The 27,397-nt window shown below is 37.1% G+C and overlaps 1 protein-coding gene across 1 annotated transcript; it reads left to right on the top strand.

The window, feature by feature from the left end:
• Nucleotides 1-2,228: 2,228 nt before the first annotated feature.
• LOC148275096 (uncharacterized) lies at nt 2,229-27,334 on the top strand (the record flags this gene model as incomplete). Its single annotated transcript, XM_088236144.1, has 15 exons — nt 2,229-2,310; nt 5,230-5,329; nt 7,796-7,923; nt 8,235-8,410; nt 8,693-8,826; nt 11,136-11,385; nt 12,562-12,656; nt 16,591-16,689; nt 18,295-18,591; nt 19,665-19,874; nt 20,817-21,348; nt 23,705-23,872; nt 24,871-24,988; nt 25,305-25,415; nt 27,213-27,334. Coding segments are annotated over 15 exons (2,622 nt in total), but the record flags the coding sequence as incomplete, so codon positions are not given.
• Between the last annotated feature and the right edge of the window lie 63 nt (nt 27,335-27,397).

The following is a 27,397-nucleotide window of genomic DNA, read 5'->3' as shown; positions in this document are numbered from 1 at the left end:
TAACAACTTTGTTTTTAACCACTAATTTTTATTTTTCACCGACCGGTTTTAAAGCAAACAAGCTTCTTCGTCAAGGTTTACGTAACTAATGAATTGATTCCTTTTTTATTTCCATCATGTTCACTAAATACTACACGTGGACCCAATAAATCAAGTGGTTTTTTCCTTACACGGGTGGTAATTTGATATCATTATTTTCGAAGTAAGACAGGAGAGGACTAAAAGAAATATTGTTTATTTGGTTGTTAATTAATGTTGTCTAATTGTAATATTTTATTTTCAACATGAAGTACTTTTAATCCAGTGTCTTTATTGAAGTTATGATTATTTTCTATCAGATGATTTGCGAATTCAGAAAAAATATTATTATTTAAGCATCTTAAGTGTTTTTTTTTTTATTTATATCCCTACAGAGATGAGGTAGAATTTTTTCAAATTCAGGATTATGGATATTCGAGCGTTTACAGGGCTTATGACCTGTCATTGGCTGGGTTTAAGTGGCCACTTTTAAGTAGGTACTACAACATTCCCCATTCCGCTTATTAGCGAATATCCATACAGGTAACATTTTTGATTTTTGTATATATGTTATTAAATGAGAAACCATTCACAAGCGAGTTGGAGCGCTCTTTAAGCGCTCTTAAGTGTTCTTAAACAATATTTTTTTTTCGGCTTTCTACACAACTAATAATATTGGAACATTGTTAAAAAATCACAAAGACAAAGTTCATAAATATAATAAATCTGGAATATACCAATTCAATTGTAATGATTGCGATTCAATCTACATCGGAAAAACTAAAAGAAACTTTAATATTAGAGTAAAAGAACACTTTAGATATTATGTATCTTTTTTGGGTGATACCGTGTATGTTGGATTTGATCCGACGTTTCGGCTACCATTGCAGGAGCCATCTTCAGGGAAAACTGTGTGAAACGTCGGATCAAATCCAACATACACGGTATCACCCAAAAAAGATACATAATATTGATAATAGTGACCGTGAAAACCTTCGCACCTATTTAACACTTTAGATGCTTAAATAATGATAATTTTTCTGAATTCGCAAATCATCTGATAGAAAATAATCATAACTTCAATAAACACTGGATTAAAAGTACTTCATGTTGAAAATAAAATATTAAAATTATACAACTTAGAAATCTTAGATATTAAAAAAGCGATTCATAATAAGAAAACAATAATTAATAACCAAATAAACAATATTTATTTTAGTCCTCTCCTGTCTAACTTCGAAAATAATGATATCAAATTACCACCCGTGTAAGAAAAAACCACTTGATTTATTGGGTCCACGTGTAGTATTTAGTGAACGTGATAAAAATAAAATAAGGAATCAATTCATAAGTTACGTAAACCTTGACGAAGAAGCTTGTTTGCTTTAAAACCGGTCGGTGAAAAATAAAAAATGGTGGTTAAAACAAGTTGTTTTATTTATTTTATTATGATGAATTTATTTATTTATTTATTAACGGACATTGTCCATGTATACAATTTATAAGCTTTAAATATTACAATAAAAGAGTAGTTTAAAACATTTAAAGAAAAAAGAAAGATGCATTGACAAACATAAGGGACATCGAGACAAGATCTGGACTATTTATTTAGTGCTCGTTTAAATCGTTGTAAACTTAAACCAAAAAAGTCCAGATCCTGTCTTGAGTTAACAATACGACAAAGGCGGGTCATTGGAGAATTTAGGCCATAGTTTGTTCTATGCTAATCGATGAACAGTACTTCATTGTTTCTCAATCTACGAGTCGGAATATTGAATTTTACTTGTCCCAGTAATGATGGAACATCGATTATACCATTTAGTATGCCGAACATATCTATGGAGTCAATATTAGTTCTACGTTTTTGTAGACTAGAAATATTTAACATCGACTCTATTTCAGCATAAGAATAATTATCTCTCTCTAGTCTAAGCATCCACGCTATTTTTCGAAGCAAGCGATGTTGGACTGATTCAATGTGATTTATGCGATTGACATAGAATGGAGACCAGACCACTATTCTAGGAGGCATATTCTAGAAGAGGGCGAACAGTTGAGCAATAAAGAGTTTTGATTGTACGGACATTAGTAAAATCAGAGGATATTCTGTTAATGAAGCCAAGTAATTTCAGTGATTTATTTACTGTATTATCTATATGCTCGTAATAACGACAAAGTTAGTGCTTCAAATGTAATGATTTGTATTTCAGGATCCGGAGGCGGAAGCGTTCTTCGCCAAGTGCTACCAGAGGTTTCTGGACGGTGATGAGAATATTCCTAAAGGGGACGAAGGTGACTATATATTCTTATTTTTATACAGCTTAGAGTACAGCTTTATTCTTGCAATAGCTTACACAATTTATTGTTGTGTTTCTGATACTATATAATATTTGTGATGATATACTCGTGTGTCTGTGCCAACTAATTGCTCGTCCCAACTCTTTTAGTCCCATGGAGTTGGGACTTACGTCTCAAAATTTAAATTAAAAAGAAGCACAACTGACTTAAAAAATATCAATACCCTTAAACCTGTTGTGGGTGTGTGTGGCGTTTTGCTTACCTGTCGGGGTCTCTCTGTGCACGCTGTGTGTAACTTTTATACTCACAGGCGTGTGCGTGAGGTAGGATTAGGCTATCTTCCTTTTCACCTGCATCCGTCCGCTCGGGACCTCGCGTCCCTGCTGGAGCCTGCAATCTGTCCCGCCGGTACCTTATGACCTCTCGCTTGACACCTCACTACGTTCTTTTCGGAAGGTGGCGGGGAAAAGGATTCACATATATATTATCACACAAGAAATAAGAACGGCTTACTTACATGGATAACACTATTAATTTTGTAAGAAACTGGCGTGTAATACAAAGATATTTTATTACACATTCAATAAAAATCTAACTTAATTCCAATTTTATATCTAACACGTGTTTTATAGAAGACTGATTCTATGTGAGGAAGCACGGCAGTCGAGTTTCGGACAAGGAGAGAAGGACGGGCCTTGAACTTCGCGCCTTTTATAGCCTTTGTTCTTGTCTCCCTCTGCTTCCGGCTGGGTATCGAACCGCAGGCTGGTAACTTAACGAGCTGCGTTCGCTTGCGTGGTTTCGCTCCTCGGTAGGTCCTTGAGGATTGTCTATGACGGAGGCGCCACACTCTCTTCTGTTCCCTAGTTCACCCTCACCCAGAGTCTTCTTCGCAGTCTCGATCCCGGGGATCGGTTTGCAGCAAAGTCCCGCATCGGTCTCTATTTTCCGCAGCCCTCTCTGTAATTTGTCCCCTCGGCCATTCCCTCTATGATGCGCGCAGGAGACCCGACTCTCATGGCGCATAATGTGACCGCTCCATCGGGCTCGCCTCTCTAAGATGGTTTTGATTAGGTGCCTGTCTTCTTCGATTCAGTTGAGATGTGGTCTCTCCAGAAAATTCCTAATATTTTTCTGTAGCACCACATCTCGAAGGCCTCTAGTCTTTTTTTATCTCTTTCGGTAAGGCGCCATGTCTCACAACCGTACATCAATATGCTCCATACATATGTCTCGGCAAGTTGCTTGCTGAGTTTTAGATTGATATTATTCGACTCAAAAATCTTTGATTTTTTGTTAAATGCAAGCCTCGCTCGGTGTATGCGGCAGTTGGCTTCTCTTTTTGTTCTCCCATCCCAGGTGATCCTGCTTCCGAGGTACACAAACTCTTTTGCGTTTTTCGGAGTTGCTCCTGACATTGCTATATTCATTCGCTGCCATTACGGACCACAGTCATTACTTTGGTTTTCCTCATGTTTATTTTCATATTATATTTAGTATTTAATAAATTTTCCATGCACCTAGAGTATCCTCTGTTATCTGGTCTCCATATTATGATGTTCACATCAAGAATATTGAATCAGTTCAACATCGATTTTTAAGAAAGATAGTCTGGAGGTTGGGCTTATCCAGAGACCTATATACCAGTGGCGAGCCGTGCTTTATTTTATAGGTAATCTATTAAAAATGTTCATTAATTTGTACTACATATAAGTACTTACATAACACGTAAGTAATGTAATTATAAATGACTATTTTTTTGTAATTCTGTGAAAATCAACTCAAACAACAATTATTATTAAGCACGCGATAAACGTAGTTTTATTCTACACTATTTTTATACAATACTTGCACAAAAGTTCATTAACAAATATCACAATGACATTCCGCGGGTATTTCCATTATGATCTGTCATTGACAGTACTGTCAAGACTTGAGCACTGGCCGATTTCTTTTAAAATGAATAATGCCTGAAACGGCCACTGCGAACGCCACCTGTCCTATGTGATACATAATATGTCAACGGTATCCCATCAAAGAAAAATAGTCCTTCGGAAATAATGTTCGAAATACTAGTTTCCAAATAGAGAATCTTCTAAAAATATTTGTAATCTGCGAGTTTGTTTTAGTACTAAAAAAGCCGACTTGGGTTAAAGACGAAAAATACAGTGTACTTTTTTGTATGGAAGAATAAGCTGAGGTAATCGGCTAGTTTCATCGTTCAGTAAGAATGGGCTGGGCACGCTTCATAGATATTTTTTTGTAGAAAGATATAATCGGTGATTTATAATAAATGACAATTACTTTATTTTTTTTCCCGTAAACATGGTTACTATAATTCATTATTATTTAAAGTCAAATATAATGGTAAGCTGTGCATAATCGCTTACTTTGATGATTCGCCCCTGCTATATACGTATAATGAGTTAGAAACTAGCTTAAATATATCTTCTCTTCGAGACCGTCGAAATAAATCCCATCTTCTAGTTCCATTTAAAATTCTCAACTCACTCTTTGATGTGCCTGAACTACTGGCTCGATAAAATTAAATATCCCAACTAGAAACCTCAGAAAAAACATACTCTTTCATACCGATAACCATAGAACTAACTTTGGTTTTCATTCCCCTAGGCCCAGAATTCTCAGGTCTGCCAACAAACATACCAGTCTTGATGTCTTCGATAACAAGTTGTCTTCTTTCAAACGATCACTGAATCAAATTCAATTATAAACACGTCTCCCGCTTCCACTCCCACCGAGTCTACTGTATACCATTGTGTCTTTGTATTGTCAATTATAATAATTTTCTATGTATACGTCCTTAAAAATGCCCGTTGGGCGTATATATAAATAGATGATGTGTAATAAACTGGCTTTAAGTAAATAGACAAATAAATAATCAAAATTGTGCAGATGCTGTCCCGGTTTGTGAGCGCTGTCGCTGCGTATGTGGCCGGCCGCGCTTCTACTGCCCCAAGCAGAGAGATTTAACCATAACGGAGAATATAGACAAGTGAGTCACACAACTGTTATTATTATTATTATTATCTCATCTGTATATATCGAGACGGTATACTTAACTTCTGTACTATCTGTATCTACCTCGGTATGTTCTACCTGCTTGTCATATCCACATCATATGATCGAAACAAGCCAATGGAATGACCGCAAACAATTACTCCGCGTTCCTTACGTCATTAACATTTAAAATAGTTCTCATTTATATTTTAAATAGGCTTCTGTAATAAAAAGTGCTCACTGCAAAGCGATTATAAACTCCGATAAATCCTAATTCAAGCAAAAAATTCTCGCTTGAACATGACTTTGCATGACTTTTGGAAATCACCTAGACGGTACGCTTAACGATCGTCTGTATGTATCTACCGATCTGTACCGATCGACTACAAAGCCGGCTCCTATAACGTCTCGATACATACGCTAGGAAAGATAGTAAAACAGATGGAAAAAATATAATAACTAAATTATTTTTTAGAGTGGTAACTTTCTGACGCGTATAATCTGTGTCTGACGCCTAGATGCTCTTATTTGTTAATAGGACAGAACCAAAATATCTCTCAAGAAAACTCAAAATATTGTTGAAAAATTCACCTAGTCCATGAAGAAGTATAGAAATTGAAAAAATAACATTTTCAGGCGTTGCCTAGTATGTAGGTGAAATAATTCAATTAAATGAATCTCGCCCGCATAAATAAAGGATTCAGCTCTTTAACTTCACAAACATCAACAGATGAAAGAATTGAAAGAATATAGATGTTCAAAAATGGGCAGAATGGTGAATGTTACACAGTGTGTGAAGTGGCCACTTAAACCAGCCATTGACAGGTCATAAGCCCTGTAGATGCCTAGACTTCTATATTACCTACATACAATGTCTTCTCCTTTTTATATAATATTTTTATTTTAACTTTTTTAGAATTCATTATTTTTCCCCTCTCCTCCTGCATTCATAATAAATTAGTGTGTAATTTGTCTTACTTTTTTTAATTATTCTTTTGTCCTTGTTTTATATAAAGACTGTATGATTTCATTTATAAATAAATAAAATCTTAAGTCTGGTCATGTCAAGAGCAGACAGAACCGGCGTGTATGACAAGATGTATGAATGTGGAAGAAGCTAGGAATGTGTGCCAGGATAGACGTGTGTGGCGGTCCATTCTCTCTGCTTACCCCTACGGAGAAATGGCGTGATGGTAGTAGTAGTAGTAATATTTATTATATTTATAAAGATATTATAGTTATTAGACGCAACGCGTACTGGCTACACATCGCCGCGCTCCGGGGAGTGAGGGTCGAACAAGACATTTATTTGATGAGTCATTATTAGGTTGAAAAAAATAATAATAAAAGCACTTTGATAAAGACAATAGATCCTGTTTACTGCATACCAAAATAAAACTGGGACGAGTTTGAGTTTGGGTATCGTCTATTGTCTTGTTAACCTTAATTATAAGTTAAGGAATGCTATCTTTGTTTAGTTTTTATATTTGACTTTTTGTGCTGTTACATGTTCACTTAATTGCCATACTTACTAGTTCTTTGCTCAATGTATTATTATTGCGTTTTTTAAAAATATTTTTTATTATTAACTTTTTAAAATCATTCTTATGTTGTTGAAATTCCATTTGTCGATGCGTTTTGAAGCTGCAAGACTTTTTGTGATGTTAGCTATCATATTATGTAAATGTTATCAACTATCAAATATCTAAATTTAGTAAATGGGGTCTAGAATTTCAACCGTCCATGCGCTCAGTAGCTGCGAGACTTGTTGTAATCTAACTTCTAATTTTATAAATTTGCTTTTTATTTCGTTTTTAAAATATCACTTAAGCTCTAAACTTCATTGTCAAATAAAAATGTAAATAGGGGCTAGATTTCTTATTGTCCATGCGCTCTGTAGCTGCAAGACGTTCTGTTATCTAGCTCATATATATCATAATTGGAGTCGAGGAACTATAGTCCCAATTGTCCATGCGCTCTGTGCTGCAAGACGTGTTGGGATATTTATTTATTGTACAGCGCCATTGAGGTGATTTTCACAAAAATGGCGCTATAGAAATTATCCAAACATTATTATTATTATTAATCACATAATTTTATTTTAGGTCAGATCAGGGCTGGTATTCCAAACGCTCTCGTGGCCGTATTATCTCGTGTATTTACATACAAAATACTCGAGAAAAACGGTTTCCTCGTGCCACGATAGTGTCAGGTCACCAAACACATGTCTTTATTTATTCACTAAGATTATGGATAATTTAAATAATATAATTACATCAACTCAAATAAGTCACTAAGATTATCGGCAAACCGGAATGAAACAATCACAATGCTCAATTGATCGTTTTAATATCTAAATTCTCCGAGTAATAAAGAGACCGATGTAATGGTTTTGTGTAACGGCGTCCAGAGAATTTCCTACAATCACTCTCTTTATCTTTGTGATGTGCCTCTGTTCCAGTTTCACGCGGCTGGCTCCGCAGCTGCTGATCCTGCGGCTGGACACGCTGTGCGCCGCGCTGTGCGCCCGCCACAGCGCGCACCTCGCCCAGCTGCTGGCGGAGGGGGCCGTCACGACTCTGCTCCAAGGTAAGCGTGACCTCGCATGTCTGATGCGGTACGGACTTTTCGCTCGGGCAGAATCGGGTTGCAGTCCCGTCACGGACCTACGGGTCAGAGGTCCGAGGTTCGAACCCCACTCTACCCCGACCCGGTTCCCAATTTCCAATGGTGAGTTATTTTTAACTCGTCAAAGATGGCCCCCGCAGTTCAAATATTTTAATCATGTTTAAGTACGTCTGCCTGATTTTATAGGCTGCGGCAGAAAAGACGAGTGTTAGACGAATTTCATTTGTGCTTTGAGAATGTTCGTTGTTAAACCTAAATTTTTCGCTTTGCAGAATTGTGGCGGCGGGCGGCGGCCATGCGCGCCGGCGGCCTGGCGCTGTCCAACATCCTGGGCGCGTCGCGGCGTCGTCTGGCCACGGTGTGCGGCCGCCTGCTGGCGCCCCACCGCTACCTGACGACCGTCTACCGCGCTTGGGCCGACCGCGCGGCCGCCTCCCGAGTCATCCATGTGAGTGCAAGTTCCATAACGTCCTGCCGGGAAAACAACTTTTTGACCAAAAATTGACAGTCGATTTTTTTATCTGCGCTGCTATTCCGAACGTTTTTATGGTTAACCATAACTAATCGAGGATGTGGTACGCATTCTTGTGTTTTTGAAAGGTGGCCCTAGCAAAAGCCGTCTTTTTCCTATTAATGTCTTTTGGACTGACATTTCATAAACGAGCGACAGGATTCTGACCATAGTTGGCGTGACCGCGAACACGTTAAAACCTTTCCCGTGTGGTTTCAGCTGTCCATGCTGCTGCTGCTGGGAGAAGAGCTTCCCTGCACGGCGGAAGCCCTTCGGAGCTTCTCCTCGCTGCTGGCCATGATGACGGAGGCGGAGACGCTGGACGCCGACGTCACCGTCTTCCTCGGGAACTAGTGAGTACAGAACTGATGATTTTATTTTATTTCATCGGGTAATTCAACAAAGATACATATTAGAAAACATACAATTTGAAGGTATTCGTCGATTCAATTTCACATGCTTACACAGCCTGTAACTGGGAGGGTGGATCATCGGTGGCAGAGCGATGGGGGACCTCAATGCCTATCGATTTAACCCGCTCCCTTCTCCATAAATAAGAGTAGTTTTTAAAATAAGATCTAGAAAAAAAAAAAAAATTATAGTCCTTAAAAGTTAGTTGAAAAATTAAGTTTGCATATTTTTTGGAAAATATTATTTTTATTTGGAATTTAATCAAATAACGACTCAAAACTGTATTGTAGGATAAAAGACCTCCTATTGAGCTACTTGTAAAAAAAAAAAAAATACTATCGTAGACTTAATAGTTCGGCTACACTTGGGACATCCAGCCGAAAATTGGATTTCTACTAAAAATTCTTAAAAATCTGAATAACTTTTAAACGACTGAATATCGCTGAACATACATGGGGGTTAAATCGATAGGCATTGAGGTCCTCCATCGCTCTGCCACCGATGATCCACCCCCCCAGTTACAGGCTGTATATCTTCAAATATAGAATTACACAAGATCGATTGAATTACATTTGTTGTTTTAAACAATGATTAATAATAAAAATAATGTGGCTTCACTGGGGTTACCCGTGCTGAGGACACTTATGTAATTAAAAAAAATATTTTTACTTGTGAGAATATACAAAGAAGACTCAATATACAGAGAGAAATGACAAAATGTTCAGACAGCAGTCCTTATAATATAGCTTGATTAGAATGACAGTTTTCAGCAAATGTGATGACATAACTTTGTAGTGACAAAGGAGTGATTTATACTGACACACAAATCATTCATATCTGGCGTTAATTATTTTTTTTTAATACAATGCTTGACATATAAATCAACATGATTATATAAAATCAGCTTTAAAACTAAAATAAACCTAATTATTAATGACGTTCTTACAAGGTTACATCATTTTGCAAAAATGTTTGAGACGGGACAAATTGATCAATGTAAATCGATCGAATAAAAAAATAATTAATTTTATGTTGTTCACGAAAAAAGTATAAACGTCTTATTTTTTGGTGAATAATTGTCTTAAACACACTATAATAGGCTTGTTTTTGCGTTTTTATATCAATTTTCGGAAACAGAGTTTCACGTTTGCATGAAAAAACTGATTAAATCGATTTGATCGGTACATGGTCAGTGCTCAGTACTTCCCCACCACTAGTCACATTAGTTTGGCAGCTGTCATTTTAAGGACTATAATTTACGTATACCTTTATAATTTATATTATAAAATGCACAATAAAATAACCAAAACCTAACATTTGTGGAGCAGGTGATTCAGTATTAGTTTGGGCGAATGGGACAATCCATTTTCTTCTACCCTAGCTCCACTATCCATTTTTTATAGCCTTTTTAAACATTTTCTCGTTACTAATTGTTTTAATGAACATTGGAAGTAGGTTATAAATTTGAATTGCATAAAACTCAAAATCCCTTTGTCCGAAAGTGGTACAAGTATGTATTTGTTTCAGTTGTCTTTGTGTTGAGGATCTAGTGATTGTATTATTTGTATGTGTTTTATGGCCGGGGTTATGTCTTTCTTTGTGATTTGTGGAATATTTCTTCAGTAGATGTCTGTCTGTATCTGGACTCGTAGTATTATTTTAATTATGGATTTTTGTGCAACAAATACACTATTTGAAGCTGTGTCACTCGCACCACCCCATCCGATTATACCCTCCTCCAAAATTAATTGGCACAATGCAAAATAAATCTTCTAAGTTCTTTTACATTAAAATTCTGAATCAATTTGAAGTGGTCCGATAGCCTGATCCATTGAGATAGTCAGTGTCAAGTTTGAACAAGTTGTGACTTGTCAGTCGGCTTCCAGAGTAGGAAGAGTTTGGCCGTGTTTATTGTGTTGTATCATGAATATCAAACGACAAGTAAACTTTGAATTTTGTTTTTTTTTTGCAAAAAAGTTCCAAAGAATCTCATGAAATGTTCAAATCATTGGCTCTTCAGAAAAAAAAACCATGCTAAAAGGAAAACGCTTTAACAATATTTCCGACATTGAGAGGGCCACGACGTAGCAGCTGAAGACCCATCCCAAAATGCTTCCAATCTTCGTTGGAATAAGTGCATCGCCAGCCAAGAGGGGTACTTTGAAGGGTAGGTGATGCGAGCAGGCACTACTCAGGGGCGGTTTTGCATGGTCACGTATTCTGAATTAATTCCGAGCGTTTGTTTCCGCAGCCGGCAGTGCGAGCGCGACGAGTACCTGGAGCGCGTGAGCGGCGCGTTCCGGCGGCGCGCGCGCTCGCGGCTGGCGCGGGCCGCGCGCGCCGGGCTATTGCGCGACGCGCCGTGGCGCGCGCCCGCCGCGCCGCCGCCCGCGGGCGAGGCGGCCGAGCTGGCGCGCCGGCTGCCCGCGCGCGCGCCGCGCCGCCTGCAGCGCGCGCTGCGCGCCGCGCTCGCCGCCTGCGCGCCCTCGCTCCTGCCCAAGGTGGAGAGATATTTTTACTTTTATAGCATTAAAAATCATTCAAGTTTTGGAATAACAAATGACCGGTTTCATCACTTTTGCGACATCTTCGAGACTAGTATATGTATTGTAATGTTCAGTGTATTTATACAAAAACAATAAGGTTATTCAAATTAACATATTACAATGGAGATGAAGAACAAAGGCTAGACTAAATTATTTTAATTTAAAATAAGTAGATATTCCATCTTCTGTTGTCACCAGCTGAAGCGGAGAGATAATGTTGTATTTATATATATATTTATGTACATGCCGGTACTTTGTTCTTCATAACTCCATGGTAGGGACAATGTGAATGTACCGCTGGGCAATGATCTCGTCTATATGTGCAATACTTTTAGAGTTGCATAATTCTATTCTTCAACTCTAAAAGTTACGATTCTATAGAATATGATGACTTTCTTCATCGGTCATTGCACTATAATTGCAGGTAAAATTATTTACCACTTGTGTGTCATCATGGACTATGAACCCCACGCGTGTAATGTGGCCACATCAGCCAATGACGGGTCATTAGCTCTGTAAATGCTTAGATTGGCACATTTCCCTCTCCTTGTCTGTTGCAATAAATTTCAATGCATATTATTTTCCTATGAAAAGGGGACAGAACGTTCGATAGGCGTTCGTTTTATTAAAGTGACAGTTATGTCAGAATTTAATTCGACTTCAAAACTTACTTATTTTTCTCAAATTTTTAATAGGCTTTTAAGAAAAAAAGTGACCAACCCAACCTCAAAACGATTAAAATTTTTAATAAATCATAATTAAAGGAAAAATATAATATGTTGTATTGGATTCTATAGAAAACGATGACTTTCTTCATTGGTCATTGCACTATAATTGTGGGTAAAATTATTTAGCACTTGTGTGTCATCGATCATGGACTATGAACCCCACGCGTGTAATGTGGCCACTTAAATCAGCCAATGATGGGTCATTAGCTCTGTAAATGCTTAAACTTGCATATTTCCCTCTCCCCGTCTGTTGCAATAAATTTCAATGCATATTATTTTCCCGTGAAAGGGGGATTTGAAAAAAACTGAAACAAACGATTATTAGATTTAATCCTTCCGTGATTAAGCGTCTGAATTTTAGAGCATCTTATTGCCTGTAGCTGATTAAGTTTTTTTCTTCAAGAATATGGATCAGAAAGAAGCGGACGGCGCAACGACTGAAGATGATTCTAAAGATGAGTGTGGAGAGGAAGACTTAGAAGAAAATGACACCTTAAGGTTATTCATTCAAAATTATTTTGTCGCAGAAGGAAACCTCAAATGCTGTACCACCAAATGAGTACTAACTGCCTGTAGAGCAATTTGTCGGCCTCGATGTGTAGTGGTCATCATGTTTGCCTACCGTGCGAGAGGTCTCGGGTTCGATTCCCGACATTGTTGAAATGGCATATTTATTTAAAAAAGTGTTTTTCATCATTCCATGTCCACTCGCTAGTTGGAGCATACGGTATCCACAAAGAGCCCGCGTGCATCTCTATCGGCTGCCAACTTCTTTGCGTCCTCCCAAGTCAGATTTTCGTCCCGAATTTCTGATATATACTGCCGACGTTCAGGGTGTTCTTACACTAGGATATTTCATTGTACCTGGACTGACACCTGAAGCGTAAGACTGATCAACTTACCTTCATTCAACAAAAATGATCAAGATACACTGTGAAAAAAAATTAATTCACGCAATACACAACACAATTATCGGGTTGCGGTCCCGTGGCTAGTGTTGCGAACTCACAAATCAGAGGTCCGAGGTTCCAACCCCACCCTACCCCAACTCGATTTCCATTTTCTAATAGTGAGTTATTTACAACTCGTTGAAAATGGTGATCAAAATTTAAATATTCAATCAATTATAAGCGGGGACTCTCCTATATTAAAATCACCACATTTATTGGTGTACCAATGCAGTGCCCTATGAACCATTAGGTGCGGAAAGGGAATGATGATGATATATGCTATCTGGTCTCCTGTTTATAAATTAAATATTAAAAGAATCGAAAAACAAATTTCATTTGCATTTTCCAAATTATTTAGCTTCATTAAAATTTTATAACCTTTATTCATTAGCACACAGAGGAGATATGTTTGATCAAATCCTGCTTTATAAAATTGTCAATAATAAATTCGATTCCCCGGAACTCATTAATCTACTCGCTTACCGTGCCCCCTCCAGGCCGACTAGACTCTCTGATATTTTCTATATTCGTAAATTTAAAACTAATCACCGGAAACATTCTACGATCCCTCGTATATGTGAAACATTTAACAAGAAATTTAATAGTCTCGATATATTTAACACTCCATACAATATGTACAGAAGAGAACTAATAGGCTTGATTCATGCTCTTCATTCATAATTCGTTTAATCATTAAATCAAATGCAATTTTCCACTCTCACCTTCCTCCAATCATCCTTCACCACTCCTTATCAATTTCCCTCTTTTCCTTTTCACCATTTTTTTTTTTTTTTTTAAATTATTTTACATATTTATTACAGCAATATACAAGTAATTATAACAAATTAATTCAGTAGTAAAAGTAAGCATACATATTTTTTATTTTTGCCGTTGGTTCATCTAAACTGCCTAACTAGGGATAGCTTCCCCGTTCTAAGGCAGTCAATTATGTATTTTATAATGATATTTAAAAGTATTTACACTTTTATCATAATGTGTGCTTTTTCAGTCTTAAAGGTAAACAATGAATATCCAGAGAAAACATAAATAATACCAAAATCTCTATATCCTAAGTCCTAAATCATTACTAGTAGAACAAGCAACCAGCTTACGTCCTTCTACATCAGACAATTAATTCTCTGACTCCCTCCGACCAATATGGATTAAAAATGCAGTCAACAAAAATAGCGTGGATGCTTGGACTAGAGAGAGATAATTATTCTTATGCCGAAATAGAGTCGATGTTAAATATTTCTAGTCTACAAAAACGTAGAACTAATATTGACTCCATATATATGTTCGGCATACTAAATGGTATAATCGATGTTCCATCATTACTGGGACAAGTAAAATTCAATATTCCGACTCGTAGATTGAGAAACAATGAAGTACTGTTCATCGATCAGCATAGAACAAACTATGGCCTAAATTCTCCAATGACCCGCCTTTGTCGTATTGTTAACTCAAGACAGGATCTGGACTTTTTTGGTTTAAGTTTACAACGATTTAAACGAGCACTAAATAAATAGTCCAGATCTTGTCTCGATGTCCCTTATGTTTGTCAATGCTTCTTTCTTTTTTCTTTAAATGTTTTAAACTACTCTTTTATTTGTAATATTTAAACCTTATAAATTGTATACATGGACAATGTCCGTTAATAAATAAATAAATAAATAAATAACACCTTTCTCAGCCTGGCAATCCCACTATCTCCTTCTTCTGTCCGTATTTATCTTATTTTAATAACAACAACAACAACAAACCATCACGCCGTTTCCCCGTAGGGGTAGGCAGAGAGGATAGAACGCCATAACACTCTATCTTGGCATACAGACCTCGCTTCCTCTACATTCATACATCTTCTTATGCACGCACGCCGATTATTCCTACTTTTGACATGTCCATCTTCAAGTATTTGATGGACTTGATCGTGCCATGTCTTTCTCGTTTTCTGCATCCATCAACATTTGCATCGTAGATCCTTTTAGTCGTTCTTTCTCTGTCCATTCGCTCTACATGTCCAAACCAACGCAGCACCCCTTTCTTGATTCTGTCAATAATGCATGTCTCAGCCTTCACACACACTTCACGGATCTCGACATTTGTGCACCTATCATACATCGTTTTACCACACATTCGCCTGAGGGATCGCATTTCGACAGCATTCAACCTACTTTCATCATTATTTTTTCAATTCCATACTTCGCTCCCATACATTAGAGTTGGAACTAGAACTCCGTTATTTTAATATATAGTGTATTTATTATTTATATAGTTTAAACTTCAAGCCGTCGTCGCTTTATTACAGTATTATTTAGTGAATACATATAATTAGATGGCAGGCCCTACTATGTATACATTTTATAGTTTTTTTTTTTTAAATATTCATTTAACCTGTACATCTGTTTGTATTCGAAATAAATAAAATATAACAATAGGGAAATATCACATTGTACGAATACCAATAAAAATATGTGAAATGGAAAAATTCATTGTATTTTCAAAAAACCAATATGATTTTTTGCCCGAACGGTGAAGATATCTTTTCTTTACTATCGGGAAGTGGGGAGTTTAGGCTGTCGGCTATTTCCCTGGCTGTCAGCAATTTGTTATCCGCGGTGAAAATAAAGGTTAACTCAAAGACCCTCGAGTCTAGTATTTAATATTAGATTTAGTAGACACCAGGGGCGAACCGTGTCTAGAAGCGATTATTACCATTATATTTGACTAACCATAATAATGTTTTACTGTGATTTTATTTAGAGAAAAACAAATAAATAATTACTTTTTATTTTAAATCATTTCCACCGTTTGTATTTTTAACCTAATATAAATATTAATAAAACGCGCCCAGTGTCTGCGGTGAGCCAAGAAACTAGCCGATTATTCCAGCTTATTTTTTCATACAAATAAGTATGCTATATTTTTAAAGTTTTACCCCAATGCAGGTTTTTTCTCGCAGATTACACAATTTTTTTTAAAATTCTTTTTTTGGAAAACAGTATTTCAAACATTGTTTCTTAAGGGCTATTTTTCTTTGAGATGGTACTTTTGACATAAGACCATAATTACTTTCATGCGTCATATTGCGGGACATATAGCGCTCGACGCGGCCGTTTTTAGCACTATTAATTTTAAGACCAATTTGTCCAGTTGACATTTCAATTAAATACCTAATATTGACTGAATTCATAGTGGTATTTTTTATTTATTTTTTAATGAGTTATGTGTTAAAGTAATGGATAATATATCACAAAGTTACATTACATTAGATTTCATGAATGAGAGTTGTTGTATCACACAGAACCACAGAAAAATATCAATTTATAGTAAATATTACCAACATTATATTATGTACCTTCTATGTAGGTACAAATATATATTTTTTGTTTTTTTACAACTTACCTGTAAATAAAATCACCATTCGCACTGGTAGACACTGTCACTAATAATGATTGCTCAAATGCCTCGTCTTTTTACAGAAGTAAGCAGCAATTGTTGGAGGAATTGCTCCAGGAAAAGGAGCACGGTAGAAGAATGCGCGGATTTGAAGATTTGCTTAAGTACAATCCGTCATTAGGGTGAGTTCTTTAGTCATTAGCTCTAACAGTGTGCGGGCGCATTGACCATAGTTTGTTCATTCATTCTCATACAAATATTCCCCTCTATTAACGTTTTTCGTATTTTTCATCACCCCGATTTTACGTTTAAAATTTTTCAGAATTCATTTGATGTGTGCCACACGAATGAAAAATAAACGCTAATATACTAATTTTCGTATACAAATATCGATTTTTCTTTCGCGCTCAGCCACCGTACGGGCTGGGTGTGAAATATAGTTCCTCTCCAACTGTAAAAGATAATACGGTATTTATTTATATTAATTAAAAAAGGAAATAAGAAATATTTAAAATAACCCAAAAATATTCCTTATTATTAAAGGGCAACAAAATAAATCATAGAAAAAAAGAGTTCATATCTTTAGTTTACCCAGGATAGTGTGTTTTTTAAGAGAAGGAAAATTTTGAAAGTTTGTAATCAATTAAAAAAGAATTAAAAATTTTCGGGCCTATAAAATATGCATGTCTCTGTGCGAGCCTCGTTTTACAATGTACTATTTCTAACACACGATTCCTTCTTTGACTTGATCTATTTGAATTACTTGTAAATAAATTTTGGTTCTTAAATATATATTTTAAACATTGAAAACAATATATTTGTCTTAGATGTAAAAGTTTAGCTTCTTGGAACAATTGATGTGATCGAAACAAGCCAATGGAATGACCGCAAAAAATTACTCTAAATAAAATTATAGTTTAAATAGGCTTCTGTAATAAAAAGTGCTCACTTCAAAGCGATTATAAACTCCAAAAAATACCAGTTCAAGCAAAAAATGCTCGCTTGAACATGAATTTTGCATGATTTTTGGAAATCACCTGGACGGTACGCTTAACGATCGTCTGTATGTATCTATCGATCTGTACCGATCGACTACAAAGCCGGCTCCTATAACGTCTCTATACATACGCTCGGAAAGATAGTAAAACAGATGGAAAAAATATAATAACTAAATTATTTTTAGAGTGGTAACTTTCTGACGCATATAATCTGTGTCTGACGCCTAGATGCTCTTATTTGTTAATACGACAGAACCTAGCGACATTATTTTCACATCTAGGTGTTCGTTTTATTAAAGTGACAGTTATGTCGGAATTTAATTCGACTTCAAAACTTACTTGTTTCTCTCTCATATTTTTATTAAGCTTTTAAGAAAAAAAGTACCGACCTCAAAACGATTAAAATTTTCAATAAATCATAATTAAAAGAAAAATTGCTAGGTGGAATAAAATTTTGACACTTGATGCGTAGATAAACGTATCGAGGGGTTTTAGACCCGTTGGTATAAAACGATGTACTTACATCAAAACTTGATGGTGGGGGTATCGGTACTATACCTTTGTGGTCGGTCAGGAGACTTATCTTCAACTATGACGTCATACTGAAACTATGTTATTTTAGAGCGTAGATATGTGTACGGTGATGTAAGCTTCCCCCTTCATTCATATTGATGTACCTACCCAAAACTTGAAGAGGGGGCGTCGGTATTATATCTTTATAATCGCTAGAGGGAATTTATCTCTCTGTGTTTTGTTTCAATATTTTTATCCACCGTCGACTTATTTCAGATGTCAACTGCAGCGCGACAAGGAAAGGCCATACGAAAGCGACAGCCGCCCGCGGCCGGCGGCGCGCGCGCCCGCGCCGCACCCGTCCGCGTACGACGACGCGCTCGACATGCCGCACGGGCTGGCGCGCTGCGTCGCGCGCTGGGGCAGCGCCGGCTGCCTGGCGCGGGCGCGCGCGCGCGGCCTGGCGCGCCTGACGCGCTCGTGCCCCGACCTGCGGCGCGCGCGCTCGCCGCACGACAGCCTGACGGACGCCATGACGCAACTCCACCTGGGGAGAGACTCCGAGGAGAGAAGGTGAGATGCGTCTTCATTTGATAATGGATTTGTCGTTGTATTTTTGACTCATTCCTGATATTTATTTGACAGAATGTACCCGCAATATCTGATTTTATTTCATTATCGACATTAAAACAACAGCCAAACCCAGTTTAAACACTCCCGTAAAATAGTTGTTTTGTGACATTTGAGGTGTTAAAACAAGGTCTTCAAATAATTGAAAAAAAAAAATTTTTTTTTGACTTAGTCCAGGTATTTATTTGACAGAATGTACATCTAATTTTCTCAAACTGAACAGTTTAGTAGGTTGGAAGAAATTGCCCTAAGGCAATGCCCATGCGCTCTGTAGCTGCAAGACATATTGTAATCTAGCTCCTATATATCATAATCACTTTTTAGCATAAACACTACAAAATTACAATTATGCTATTTTATTGTTTATTTTTGTAAATTTATTGATAATTTTAAGTTGCTAGAATTTCATTCGTCCATGCACTTTGTAGCTGCAAGACGATTAGTAATTTAGCTTCAATAGGTAAATGTTATCAAATATCTAAATTTAGTAAATGCGGTCTAGAATTCTAACTGTCCATGTGCTCTGTAGCTGCAAGACGTGCTGGGATATTTATACAGGGTGTTCTTTAAACCCTGTCACATCCGAAACCACGATGATCAGTATGAGCAAGAAGGCTTATTGGCACATTAAAATATTTTTTTAGAACGACTAAAATCTTGAAAAATGAAATATAGAAAAAAAACAAATGGTCGCTTACTTCTGCAGGGGGGAAGCGAGGGGGGCGCGGCCGTGCTGTTCAGACTCCCCCCTCCCCGTTTCTCCCCTGCAGAAGTAAGCAACCATTTGTTTTTTTTCTACATTTCATTTTTCAAGATTTTAGTCGTTCTAAAAAAATATTTTAATGTGCCAATAAGCCTTCTTGCTCATACTGATCATCGTGGTTTCGGATGTGACAGGGTTTAAAGAACACCCAGTATATTGTACAGCGCCCTTGAGGTGATTTTCACAAAAATAGTGCTATATAAATTATCCAAATATATATATAATTAATGAAATGCTGTTTGTTTGTTCACAGTTGCAGTTGCAGTTCGCACTTCGGCAGCAACGGGGAGGCGAGCTGCGAGAGCTGCGACAGGAGCGACGAGCGCGAGGAGCTCTGGCGCCAGATGCTCGAGTGCCTCGACAAGATGGAGCTGCTGCGCGAGCCGGCGCCCGAGCGGCGCGTGCGCGTGCTGCGCCGCGCGCTGGCCGGCCTGCGGCGGCCGCCGCCCCAGCACGCCGCCAGGCAAGGCCCCTCCGCTATTGTCGCTACGTCTCGTCCGACCCCGGTGGCCGGCCGTCGGGTAGGAGAGTAGTAATCGGGTATCAGATGCTCGAGAGCCTGGCCGCTGAGCCTCCCAGTCCGAGTAATGGGGTATTGGGTAGGGAAGAGACGTTCAATTCTTAGAGTGGGTCTGCTGTGACAGGTCTCCCGAGCCCGGCTGCTGAGTGGTCTCGTATTGTTAAATCTCCTTCTCTGAGCCCATGTCTTTAAAGTAGCGGGCTACTGGGTAAGGAAGAGACGTTCTATTCTTGTTGTAGACATCACTGCGACCCGAGTAGATCTACTGAGACTGGTCACATATTTGTAAATATTCGATGCGCTACTCATTCGAGATGCCTCAATATCACTTGGAAATACGTCTCCTCCCATTTGCGATATTTCAGAATCACTCTGGCGGTCATTATTACTTAGCCCTGTTCAACGTCATAATGCCGCAATATCGCCCCTGAGTAGCGCCTGCTAACGTCACTCAACGTAAACATTCTCATTTTTATTGTAGTATCTCGGCTACGTCATAAACGTTTTATAAAAGAGATTGGTTTATTACGGTTATTACTGGGGTGGATAAAGCATCTCTATTATCATATCTTAATCTACTATTTTCATGCCACTTTGGGTGGATTCAGAAACATCCCGATGAGATAACACGTCGAGTTAGTTCCCATGTAAAAGTTCTTCCTCCACATACCCTAAAACCGTTTTAAAGACCGTGGGTCTTGCTATCGGTTTTGCTTATGCATAAAAAAGTGTTGTTTTTTTGTCAATAAACTTGAATTTAACTCTACTACTATACTAATATTGTTCTCTCTCCTCATGACCACATTGCAAACAGAAATGGTAGCCAAAACTGCCTGAAAAATTTGAATTATAACCAAAAACGTATCCTAACTCTCATTTCTACAGGGAGGAGACGACTCCGGAGACAGACGACTTCCGAGTGCAGCTGTTTGCCGCCTCCATCCAGCTCGTCATGCGCAAGGTGCTGGACGCGATGCTCCGCGACGGCCACCACTGGCCGGAGCTGCTCTGCAAGGTCCCGGACGCGCCCGAGGACCCCGTCAAGCGGCGCGCCGTCAAGAAGACGGTCGCGCGGCAGGAGCCCAAGACGATCACCGTCGAGCACACCACCTTCATCGAGAAGCTGCAGGCCGTGAACAAGGACTACGTCGACAAACTCATCCGGCAGAACTTCAGCGGCAGCGACTGGGTCTTGACCATCGGCGAGCTGCAGAAGCTCGAGGAGAAGCTGAAGGCCGCCGTCGGGAAGCGGCCCGCGTCGCCGCCCGCGAAGCACGGCCGCGACGAGACCCGCGAGGCCGAGCTTCTCGCGGGGCGCGGGCTCAGCAAGCTCATCAACCAGTTCTCTAAGAAGGAGCCGGAGCGCGTGGAAGACGCGCCGACGCCTGGCGACAAGAAAGAAGAGCACACAACCGAGGTATGAAGTGATTGAATTGTATTATTTATGTTCAAAGCATTCACATTTTAATTAACGTTAGTAAATAGTCGTATTTAACTACCTTTTATGTCTTATTTATACCGACTTTTTATATCTACCGGTTTCGGGACGCACCCGTTTCTTTGTCAGAACACTCAATGCATCAACATGCAAATACCAAAATACACTCACCTTTACCATCAATACATAAATTGCATGCAGAGTTAAAGGGGATGCAAACACCACCATGTCCGAACATGCACGAAAATATTTTTTTTATTTTATTAATTTTTCACGCCCATAAGATTTTTACATGCATGGAAGTTATATAAAACATGAGTATATAAACAACATCAAATTTAAAAAATACAATATAAAGAAATAAAAGATAGGAACAGTGTTAAGAAGTATAGTTGGTATAAAAATAAAAATAAAAAGATGAGTGTATAAACAACATAAATTTCAAAAAACACAATGTAAAGAATAAATTATTTTAATAATATTTTTAGCGATATTTTGCAGAATGTGTGGGGGTGGGGGTTAGGATGGGAGGGGTGATGAGGTCGAACGTTAAACGATTAGTTAATTTTTAAATCCAATGTATGGAATTACTTGAGCATAATTGTACTGACTACATATGTATAGTGTAAATTTACTGCCAGAAAAATTGTAAAAACTGTGGATTGTGGATGTTCAAACATAGGCAAAATGGTGACTGTTACACAGTGTGTAAAGTGGCCACTTAAACCAGCCAATGACAGGTCATGAGCCCTGTAAATGCCTTGACTTCCATATTCCCTTATTTTAAGGTATTCTCCATCCCTGTTGTAATTTGTTTATGTTTATAGCTTCAAATAATATTTCTATTGCTAAATTTTTTAACTTTCTGCATCGTAATTTTTTTATGTCAATACTTTGTTCTTCCTAAACATGCGTCAACCGCATGCCACTATTTAGCAAAATGTCAAAATAAGACACCTAAACAAAATGGTCAATTACACTGCACCTACTTTGAATTTAGTTTGAGCCAATAATTTACACGTTTTTTTATTTGCCTCGATTTTATTCTCCATTCACGCGGCGGCGCGCGGCTCGACGTCTTTCGACAGATTGAATGAGTTTCGAAAAAATTTCAACGTAAAACCGAGGATGTGAAAATCTCTCATTCAAATATCCCCCAAACAAAAACTTCAATTGGGGGGGTATTTGAATGAGAGAATGTATGGAAAAAAATGGGACCTTCACATTTGGGCATTTTATCGATATTTGTAGTATGTGATATTTTCCTTTTGGGATCGTGAATATTTTTTTTTTTTACATATTTTCAATGGTTTTATTAAAAATGTATGTAAAAATTAAATATCGCATACTCCGAATACTGATAAAAATATATGAAATGAATTTAGATTAATAAATTGTATTTATGTTTTCATACATAAATGTTAAAAAGAAATTCAATAAATATTAGTTTGTAGAAAAACGCCACGTGTTTGGCCTTGGTTGTTGTGACTTTTTAAAAAAAAAATTTTTTTTTTATTTAAAGTTTTTTGTTTTTTTACAATAAACATAATAATAAAACAGAGTATTAAAAAAATAAAGCATAATTACATAATAAGTCAAGATTGTACATCTTTGACTATTTTAAAATTTGAAAAATTACTAATTACTCTTTCTAATAGAGAATTCTGAGCTGCTCAGTGCCTCGATTATGAACACTATCTTCATTTGTATATATCGATACGGTATACTTAATTTCTGTACTATCTGTATCTACCTCGGTGTGTTCTTTTTTTTGTTTTTTCACAATAAACATAATAATAAAACAGAGTATTAAAAAAATAAAGCATAATTACATAGCAATGAAATACATATTATTAGTAAAAATTAAACGAAAAAATCCCACAAAGCATGGTCTGTTCGTGGGTATACAAGAAAATGTTAATGAATTTTTGCTCCTATAATAAATAATGGACAGTTGTAATAATTTTGTGTAACATAAGAAAGAAAAAATAAAATATTCTGTAAAAGATAATATGGTATTTTTTTTTATAGTATAGTACTTCAAGATTTGTGATATTGTTCTACACAAATTTGAATGGCAGGAGCAAATAAACATGAATCACGTCGTATTAGGGGCGTGGCCAATGGAATTACTGTTTTTAATGGATATTAAAAATTACAAATTTAAAAGTATTTTTTATGTTACTAAAATTAGCAAAAATTTTTTTTTAGTATTTTGTAGACCTTTATTACTTTAAAAATGTAAAAAAAAGTTATATTTCCCCATTGTCAAATAAACTATCCGTAATAATAATTGCTTGTGTTTTATGCCAATTGGATTGTGTACTTCTTCCAGAAGGTGATAGAAGAACCGAAGACCAAAACGCTTTCCGAGGAAGTCAAGCCCGAGCCCAAAGTCAGCAAGGAATGCAGCGAGGAAGCCGCAAAGACCAAAACCGTCATCAAGAAAATCGTCATCAGCAATCCTCAGAACAAGAGCAAAGCCATAATTGCCATGAAAGAGGTAGATATATATTTTGTGGAGCGATGGAATGGCCTTCCCGAGGAAGCGACCATTGCACGCTCAGGTATTATTGTTGTTATGGATAACTTATGAAGCTCCATTTTCGTAGTATAATACCTCGAGGGCGCTTAGCAAAGTGATTATACAGTAAAATCCCCGTTTTACGTTTTTCAAGGGAACATCAAAAAAGTGTAAAGCTGAGGAAAACTTTAAAGTGAGGAAATGAAAAATGTATGGAAAAAATGAAATAACATAAAAATATAATTATTGTACTAGACTATACTAAATATATAGCAGAAAAAATTAAAAAACTGTCATCTTTGGGAATTATGATTGAATTAAAAATATTTTGTATTTTTTCACTTAATACTATTTTTTGTTATTGAATAAAAAAAAAAAAGTATAAACAATTTTATGTAAGAACTTAGCCTCAAAAACACTTATATGTAAATTTATAAAGTACAGTAGAACTCCAATTATCCGGACAGCAAAAAAATTGGATAATTGGATTTTTCACACAGATAACATTTAACAACGATGGAACGAGATAAAATTTGACAACATATGAAAGCATTGAGGAAATATGGTCGTTCAAACATAGGCAAAATGGTGAATGTTACACAGGCATTTACAGGGCTTATGACCTATCATTGGCTGGTTTAAGTGGCCACTTTACACACTGTGTGACATTCACCATTCTGCCCATGTTTGAACATCCACATTTCCTCAACTCTTCCATCTGTTGACTTTTGTGAAGTAAATGAGCTGAAACCTTTACCAAACCAAATTGGCTGAGCCAAATCACCTACTAGGCAACGCCTGAAAACAATTTTCCAATTTTTATACTTCTTCTTTTATACGTGTAAAGTGGCCACTTAAACCAGCCAATGACAGGTCAGTAGCCCTGTAAATGCCTAGACTTCCATATCCCCTTCTCAATAATGTGTTCCCTCTCTGTTGCAATAAATTTAATTGATTATATGTATGGTAATTTGCAGGAGGTACAGGACGCGGAGCCGAGGACCCGTCTCGCCAGTGACGTGAAGGTGGTGAACGGGGTCGCAATGAAGGGCGGAGTGCCCATCAAGGATGGCGTCACCATTCGGGACATCATCGGTGAGTGGCAACCTGGATGCAGTCTCTAAAGGAAAAACGTCATTTCAGATATTCATTCCTTAAGAGTATATGCGGAGGGAGAGCACTTTGATACGCAGCAGGGGCGAATCGTGTATAGAAGGGATTATGCGCAGCTTACCATTATATTTTACTATTCATAATAATTTTTTACGCTAACTTTATTTACTGAAAAATAAATAAATAATTACTATTTCTTGTAAATCGTTGCCATTGTATGTATTTTCCTCCAAATATAAATAAAATTATTTAATTATTAAAATTGTTAGCAGACGGTGAATGATCCCTCTGTTTCCAGGTTACCGGGAGCCGGTGGTGCATCCCGCGAAGCCGGCGGAGGCCCCCCCCACCCCCACGGTGTACGCACGCCCCGCCGACACGGACCACCATCACCAGCACGTATGCACAGGTGCTGCTTTACCGCTCTCTCCGCAAACTAGAAAGGAATTCGTGTTACTCTTTAAAATCGCCATACTGATTAGACCATTTCCGCCCGGGGGTGATATTCCAAACACTCGCGGCACGAGCAAACAGTTTTTACACGAGAAAAACTGTTTGCTCGTGCCGCGAGAGTTGTTCGGAATAGCACCCCAGGGATGGTATTCTGGATCTTCTCTACCCCCTAGAGAGTGATTAATTTGAAGATATTTTTTTAAAATTTGATTCATATAATGGCCACACTGATTATTTAACGTCAAACAAATAGGTACACATGCAACTATAGTCCTTAAAATATAGCTTGATTAGAATAACATTTGTCAGAAAAAGTGACGACATAACTTTGTAGTAACGTCTAAAGAGTTATTTAAATTCACCTACATACTAGGCAACGCCTGAAAATGTTATTTTTTCAATTTCTGTACTTCTTCGTGGACCAGGTGGATTTATCAACTATATTTTGAGTTTGTCCAAATTTGTAGATGCCTAGACTTCTATATCACCTTCTCTTAAATGTCCTTCATCTCTGTTGTAATAAAACATTTAAGTTTGTAAGTGAAAATTCTTGATGGAAGTTCATTGTAATTTATAGTATAAATAGAACACGAGTGATACTTTAATCCACAAATTTGGAATATCCAGTGACCGGTTTCATCGCTTTCGCGACATCTTCGAGACTGGTATCTTTATTAAAGAGTTAAATCTGAATCAACTGCTCCACAACTGTATGGCTTATGTTAGGTTTTTGTTGTTTTCATTGTGTGTTTTGTAATATAAATAATATAGATGTATATAAATACCTTGTTTTTAAAACTGTCTGAATATTTGTTAATTATGTTTGTTTTTTAAGTGAGTCTTCTTTGTTTATTCTCAAATGTAATAAAAAAAACTAAATTGTTAAGTGTCCTCGGCACGGGAAACCCCAGTGAGGTCACATTATTTTTATTATTAATTTATAGTTTGTAAGCGAAAAATATGAATAAATAAATAAATGTATTTATACAAAACAGAGGTAAGGATAGATAGTTCAAAGTTATATGTAAGTAAATTAAATAAAGTTATTTTTATCTTAAGGATCATTATCAACAAATTTTCTTTGGGTTAACTAATGAGTTGATATAATGCTATTTTAATGATTTCATTATATCAACTCATTAGTTAACCCGAAGAAATTTTTTCAAATTTGTAGATGCCTAGACTTCTATATCACCTTCTCTTAAATGTTCTTCATCTCTGTTGTAATAAAACATTTAAGTTTGTAAGTGAAAATTCTTGATGGAAGTTCATTGTAATTTATAGTATAAATAAAACACGAGTGATACTTTAATCCACAAATTTGGAATATCCGTATTTGTGAATTAAAGTAACAGTAACCCTGAAACGGCTGTATAAATACATTTAACTTTTTAATAAAGATACCAGTCTCGAAGATGTCGCGAAAGCGAAAATATAGCTTGATTAGAGTGACAGTTGTCAGAAAAAGTGACAACATAACTTTGTAGTAACGTCTAAGGAGTTATTTATATTGACACACGAAAAATCATTAGTATCTGGCGTGTTAATTTATTTTTTTAATACAATGCTTGACATATAAATCAACATAAATACATAAAATCAGCTTTAAAACTAAAATAAACCTAATTATTAACGACGTTCTTACAAGGTTACATCATTTTGCAAAAACATTAGAGATGGGACACATCGATCAATGCAAATTGATCGAATAAAAATCATCTTTTTTTCACTGACAAACTTGTATCGGTTGCAGTCAACCACGGCACGGACAGTTGCGCCGGCGGCGCCGAGGCCACTCGCTGCAGCCAGCACCCGGCCTCGCCGCGTCCCGACCAACCGTGCAACTGTTGCTACTGCACGGTGTTCGGCCACGCGGTAAGCCCAACCTTGCACATTTTTCTTTTCCACAAAAATGTTCGTTTGGGGTTCACTCGAGGA

The sequence above is a fragment of the Micrasema longulum genome, unplaced genomic scaffold, assembly GCF_059751315.1.
Source record: "Micrasema longulum isolate JH-2025_06_02 unplaced genomic scaffold, ASM5975131v1 h1tg001514l, whole genome shotgun sequence".
Lineage (NCBI taxonomy): Eukaryota > Metazoa > Arthropoda > Insecta > Trichoptera > Brachycentridae > Micrasema > Micrasema longulum.
This window is presented reverse-complemented; position numbering and strand designations above follow the sequence as displayed.